The sequence below is a fragment of the Bison bison genome, unplaced genomic scaffold (genome assembly GCF_000754665.1).
Source record: "Bison bison bison isolate TAMUID 2011002044 unplaced genomic scaffold, Bison_UMD1.0 scf7180017864178, whole genome shotgun sequence".
NCBI classification, from domain to species: Eukaryota; Metazoa; Chordata; class Mammalia; order Artiodactyla; family Bovidae; genus Bison; species Bison bison.
The window spans coordinates 2338911-2345438 of NW_011494750.1; the positions used below are offsets into that span (position 1 = coordinate 2338911).

Genomic DNA, 6528 nt, shown 5'->3' on the forward strand with positions numbered 1-6528 from the left:
AGGGAAAAAAAAAAAAAAGATTTTCTACCATTTTCTTTACTGCTATCGTCACCTGGTTTCATTCTTTAGCTGCTCCTATAACTTCTCTGGAAAGAAGGCTGTCCTTACAAAGGTCACAGAATCACGGCATTCAACCCGCCCTCCACGCAGCACCAGGCGGTGCGCTGGGCAGGAAGACTCAGCCGTGCCCTCTTACAGCTTGTGGTCTACAACTCTTGCTTTCTCAGACCAAGCCTTACACTGCAGCCAATTTCTACCATATGCCTTAAACATAATCATCATTTATTAAATTATAAAATGACTTAAGAGCAAGGATCTCTTAGTATCTATTTCTTAGACTCTTGGTTCTCATCAAACATAATTATGTGTCCAACAGCACTTGACTGAGGAGACCTTGAGACTCTCTGCTCTGTATCTTTACTGGGGATTGGAGGGCATAAGTATGTTTTGTAAATCTTAGGCCCGCAGTCCCATAAGATATGATATAGATTTCTTTTAAAATCACCCTGCAATTAAGATTTTAAATTACTGTATATTACATTGACAGTCATTTTCAGAAACTATAATACCTTTTACTTTGGTTAACTATGTTACAAACAGAAAATAATTCCTCGGCTCTAGACCCTTTGCTATTAAGCTGGTGTCAAGCATGACAATCACGCGTGCTTACATCTGTACTACAGAACAGCTTCCATAGAAAATTACTCTGAAATGGGTTATTTGGGAAGACAAGTGTGTATCTGCATGTGTCTAGGGCCAAAGCTAACACCTCGTCTACTATCGTCCTATAAACCCTCTCCTCTGCCGGGTTTTCTGGAGGCAGCTTGCCTTCCTTCCCCTGTTCATTTTGTAGGCCATAACAAACAGGTGATCTATAAACAAGCCCCTCCTAGTTGCTAAGCCATCCCAGAAGGCCTGTGTAACACCAACAAAAACCCACGAGTACCTGGACAGTCTTTCTCTTTTCACTTACCCTAGCTAAAATACTAAAAAACCACCTACGTGGTTGGTTTACTTCAACTTTATTTCTGTCATTCCACTACCAAGATCAAATGAGACACTCACATGAGTCTGTTACAGATCTTGAAAATGACTGCCCAAGATCCAACTTGCAAATTATCCTCATGATGTCACTCATGAGGATTTTATTTTATTTTTAAGCCATTAAACATGTTTGGACTGGGAGATATAGCTGCAACAAAAAGACAGTCACATCCCTGCCCCCAACACCCCGGCCATGACCACAAGAGCATTCTGGCAATGAGAGAGAGCATGCGCCTGACTGCAAATACACATAAATTCAAAGCCCTTCCTTACCTTTGCTCTGTGGAGGGTTTTGGCTCCTATCCCTTAGGACATTGATTTCATAGACAGCACCATACTGTTCAAACAGTTCCCTCAAGTCCTTCTCAGACCAGGTCCTTGGAACCTGGCCCACAAACATCTTGATAGCATCAAGATCCGGTTGATCTGGGTGGTCCAGGGTGCCGTTCATTTTCTTTGAGCTGCGTAAAATAAAACTTCTATTATGTATTCATGTTGTTTCTAAGAGAAACTTCTTTTCTTTAAAAGTCTCAACTACTTCCTTAAGAAGTAAGGAGAAAAAAACCTACTTCTTTTCACTACTTACATTCAATTTACCAGAGTTCCCCAGCCATCCCTCACTATGCCTGCCACCCCTCACTATGCCTGCCACCCCTTCCATCTGATCCCAAACTAAAGGCACCAATCTGAGTAGGACACCCCGGGCTTTAACTACGGAAATGAATGTCGGTCATTCCTTGTCTAGCTAGAGAAGTCTCAGAAGAACTTAAGAGGTAAAGTTCTTAAAGAAAGCTTTACTCATTTTTAAGTAGAAACTTTATAAAACCTCATAAAATGTCCACGAAATCAGGATTCTCAATCTACACAATGATGGGTGAAAAGTCTTCTCTCAGTAGATGTCAGAACAGAAGCACAGACTTCCAAGGCCTAAGAACTGACTGGAACATTAATCTTTGGTTGTTGCTGTCTCATGCATAATCCTGGTACTCTTGAGTGAGGCCCTCCAATCAAAACAAAATAAAACCTCTTAAACTTTCACAAATGATTGTTATATAAACAATGATGTCATCATTCTGGGGTCTTTTGTTTCTAAGTAATCCAATTTGCTGCTATTTCTCCACGATTTTACCAGTTAATTCCCTTACCAACTCTAACTGTTACAATGCCCACGTGCTCCTCCGACCTGGTCACCCCAGGTCTGTAACACTCCTGTCTAAACGCCTTCATCCCTACCCCCGCCACTGTCAAGAACCACGGGGGAAACTCTCACACTATTAAATATTTCCACTCAGAATGAATCAAAGTCCTTCTCCTACCTCCTTTTCACAATCTTATTCTGAGCATTTACCCAAACTAGTAACAACTGAAATTCTAAATAGCACGTTTAACTTTTGTTAGTGTTTGCTAAATCCAGAAATTACATCATCATGTTCAAATGTGTCTTTCTTTCATGTATTCTTCCTAATGTTCAACCTCAAATAAAACGCCACTTTTCTTTAAAAGAAAAACAGTAAGTTTTGTCACCCAGAGAAGGCAATGGCACCCCACTCCAGTAGTCTTGCCTGGAGAATCCCATGGATGGAGGAGCCTGGTGGGCTGCACTCCATGGGGTTGCTAGGAGTCGGACACAACGGAGCAACTTCACTTTCACGCATTAGAGAAGACAATGGCAACCCACTCCAGTGTTCTCGCCTGGAGAATCCCAGGGACGGGGGGAGCCTGGTGGGCTGCCGTCTACGGGGTCGCACAGAGTCGGACACGACTTCAGCGACTTAGCAGCAGAATGTTTTGACCATAAAGAAGCAGACAGCTATTTCTGAAAAGAGGCAGGAGCTCATTAGTTTGTATTACATCGGAGGCTCTCAGTTTGTCCCTTCCTTCCCTATTTGTGTGCCACTTCTAAATTTTCTACATTGCTTTTTAGTGCAAAAGCATAAATGTAGTCAATCTATATGCTTTGTGATTTATCCAAAAGTTCAGTGGAGATTCAGCATTCCAGACAAGTGCCTTTCCTTTTTCTCTTTTCTCTCCAAATCCCGCTCATTTCTTTATGTCCACCTACTGCCTGAATCACCCTTTCCCTGAGTATACCTATTCAAGAACCAGAAGACTCCCCCAAGAACTTTGGGCAATCTTTAAACTTAACCATCAGAAACTTTTACAGGAATCACACTCCATAATTTTACATATGGTTAACTGAATATTAAAAAGATACGCAAAATGTAAGCCTTTACCTCATTATTTTGTTTTACTATGAAATTATCTTATTGTATCTTACAAGCTGGGTGGAGGGAGGGATGGGACATGGTCCTTCACCAGTTTGAGAAGCACTTCTAGAGCACAGCAAATGATCAGGCTGCACTCAAGATGCAGTGGACATCATTCAACTGGAGTTATGCACTGACTGATTTCTTCCTCCAATTACTACTGAGCTCTTCTTTATACAGCACAAGCACAGTGTTAGACGTGGTGTGGTAGTGGTGCTTTAGTCGCTAAGTCGTGTCTGACTTTTGCAACCCCATGGACTGGGAACCTACCAGACTCCTCTGTCCATGGGATTCTCCAGGCAAGAACACTGGGGTGGGTTGCCATTTCCTTCTCCAGGGGATCTTTTCAACCCAGGGATCAAACCCAGGTCTCCTGCATTGCTGGCAGATTCTTTACCGACTAAGCAAGCTACAAGGGAAGCTCAAGATGTGGTATTCATCAGTGAAAAAGGAAAACACGGGGTATTTCTTTGGAGCACATGAAGACACAATTAGAAAGTTAAGTGCCAGTATCAGCTAGAGATAAAAAAGAGAAAAGCAACCACATATGTCTGTAGTAAGCAGTCACAAACTTCATCATCAACTGTTATTGTGTCTCAAGAGATGATCAACAATGCTCTTCCATTCTCAACGTTCCACACATACTTCTAGTCCTTAGAAGTAACCACTACATAAAAAAGTCACCTGGGGACAAGACTCCCAGTGTGACATGCCAAGGATCCCACAATATCCAGGTATGGCATTTACTTTGCACATCACCTAATACATTCTCAAATTTGTGTCTCACCTGCCCATTGATGGAGAGCTCCTCAGAGTCAGTAATCATAAATTAAACATATTACATTCATTCAAGAATCAATGAATTCAACAAACCCCCTGGAGAAGTATCTATAACGTCCCTGTCATTCCTAAGAGGCAGGTCAGTGGAAATTCCTTCTTATCTTCTGTGGAAGTACTGCCAGTCAGTGAAGTATTGACGGGAGTGGGGTGGAAGAGAGGAAAAGCAGGCCTGCGGCAGCAGAAGAAGAGAAACAAGAAGGCAGCCAGTATTTCAGGAAAGAGGCATGGTATCCGCTTCTTTTTATGTTTCTGGCTGTGGCAGCAACTGGCAACTCATTAAGATGAGAAACTAGGAGGCATCAGGACAAGAGGCTGTCTGGTCTACCTGATTCCCGATGGAACCCGGCACAGGAAAGGGAAACAACCAATCTGGAAGACACGGGTGGGGAACTGAAGAGCTGCATCGCCAAAGTACACTTCCATTCAAAACTCTTAACCCCCGTCTTCACCTTTTCCTATCAAAACTTCCCAGCTCAGAGGGCAGAGTTAATGTTCTATTCCACTTTTTTTTTTCCATCCCTTGGCCCCCGATGACTAGACCAGGAGGTGGATCTTAACCCAACAAGACTGATTTACTGGCTGGCTAGAAACCTATGACTGTGACCTACGCTTAAAACAGAAACATAGGCCCGGCTAATCAAGACCCTCTATAGCTACCCCGAGCAAGACAAAAGCCACTAGCCACATGTGCCTACTTAATTTTAAAAATCCAGTTTCTCAATTGGCACTAGCCACATGTGACTCGTGTTGACTACACAGGATATCAGAGACAGAGATTTTTTTTGGGGGGGGGGGGGACATGCCACGTGGCTTGCAGGATCTTAGTTCCCTGACCAGGGATTGAACCCAGGGTCTCAGGAGTCAAAGCCTGGAGTCCTAAGTACTGGACAAGCAGGGACTACTCAGAAGAACATTTCTAACATCACAGGAAGTTCTGCTGCCCAGGACTGCTCTACAGAACCTAGAACCCACTGACAAAGACAGGCAGTCAGTGATGAAGTTGCAAGAGGAAAAGCTGCAACTCAGGATAGCTTGAGCTAAGCTAAGATGAAAGGGCAGCGGCAAGAGAGAGCAGGAGTCATGCTGCAATACAGCTGAAGCTTGAAAACATTAAGGTAAGTAAAAGAAGCCAATCACAAAAAGTGACATATTGTGTGATTCTACATCTGTGAAATGAATAGGCAAACCTATGGAGACAGAAAGTAAGTTAGTGGTTGCCTGGGAATGGGAATTAGAGGTGGGGAGAAAGGGAGGGAATGCTCACTAAAGGGTACAGGATTTCTTTTGGGAGTGATGAAAATGTTGTTATTAGACAGTGATAATAACCACAGAACTTTATGGATATAGTGAAAAATAAATAAAAAGATCAGTGATACTGTGCACTTTAAAAGGGTAAACTTTGTGTTAATTGTATTTACACGGTGTGGGGGACGGGTGGTGTCAAGACATCCTGGGAGGGCAATGGCAAAGCCAAGCCACAATGCAACCAAAACCATCCAGTAGATGAACAGAAGCACAGGCAGACAGCTGAGCGTGTGACCTGGGTCAAAAAGCTGGTGTTTGCGAGTCTTTGAGGAAAAAGACTTTCATATATACTAGCTTGAGTGGAATCTGTTCCTTGTAGCCAAATAAGCTGGCAAATACTACCTTCACAGCTGTTCAAAAATAATTTCCAAAATCTTTAATTACCCAGTTTTTCCCCCTCTCCCCTTCTTATTACCTGTTGACCTACATTTGTTCATTATACAAGCAGAATAATTTCACATACTTACTAATCCCTCTACCTCCCCAGCAGGCATAAACACTTGCTGCATCCCAATCTCTAGACACCACCGACCCCGAACTGGTCCTCAGGCTCACGATGAGCACAGAGAACATCAAGATGAAGAGGACCCAGAAACACCGGCCTAAATTACTTACCAGCTGTTCTCTAGGGGAACGAGACTAGGTACACAGAACTCAAGGGACATCCAGGGACAGGCATAAAGATCTGAGAATCAGAGAAGCATACCAGTGCCCCCTTAACCAACAGGGAAGCTGAGAGGTCAGGGCTGAGAGATGACCCCAGCCTAGAGAACACCTCTGTCCCAGGGCGCAAGCCAAGCGCTCCTCAGCTTCCCCTGTTCCTCTGTTACACAGAGTAAGTATCGGCAACACCTCTTACCATAAACAAGAAAGGGAGCTAGGGAGTGGGTCCCCTCAGCCTTTCCACAGCTCCTCCAGCAATTTTTGTCTGTTGTAATTTGAAATAGTGGAACAGATAGATTGCGAGGTCATATTCCCAGGCAGTATCACTTCAGAGAGAACACTAGTGGTATCGAGCCTACTGCTAAAGCAGTATGAGTGAAAAGAAGAGCTGAGAAGCCAAGAGGTGACA

General features: G+C 43.4%; 1 protein-coding gene across 7 annotated transcripts in view; it reads right to left on the reverse strand.

Moving 5' to 3' along the window:
• The window catches only part of CELF1 (CUGBP, Elav-like family member 1), a 63169-nt gene that overhangs the window by 16880 nt on the left and 39761 nt on the right, over positions 1–6528 (reverse strand). For all 7 annotated transcript variants that reach the window (XM_010842409.1, XM_010842413.1, XM_010842411.1 and 4 more), the window contains one exon: positions 1318–1505. In XM_010842409.1, the coding sequence (XP_010840711.1) occupies positions 1318–1505 (188 nt within the window). The remainder of the gene's footprint in view (positions 1–1317; positions 1506–6528) is intronic.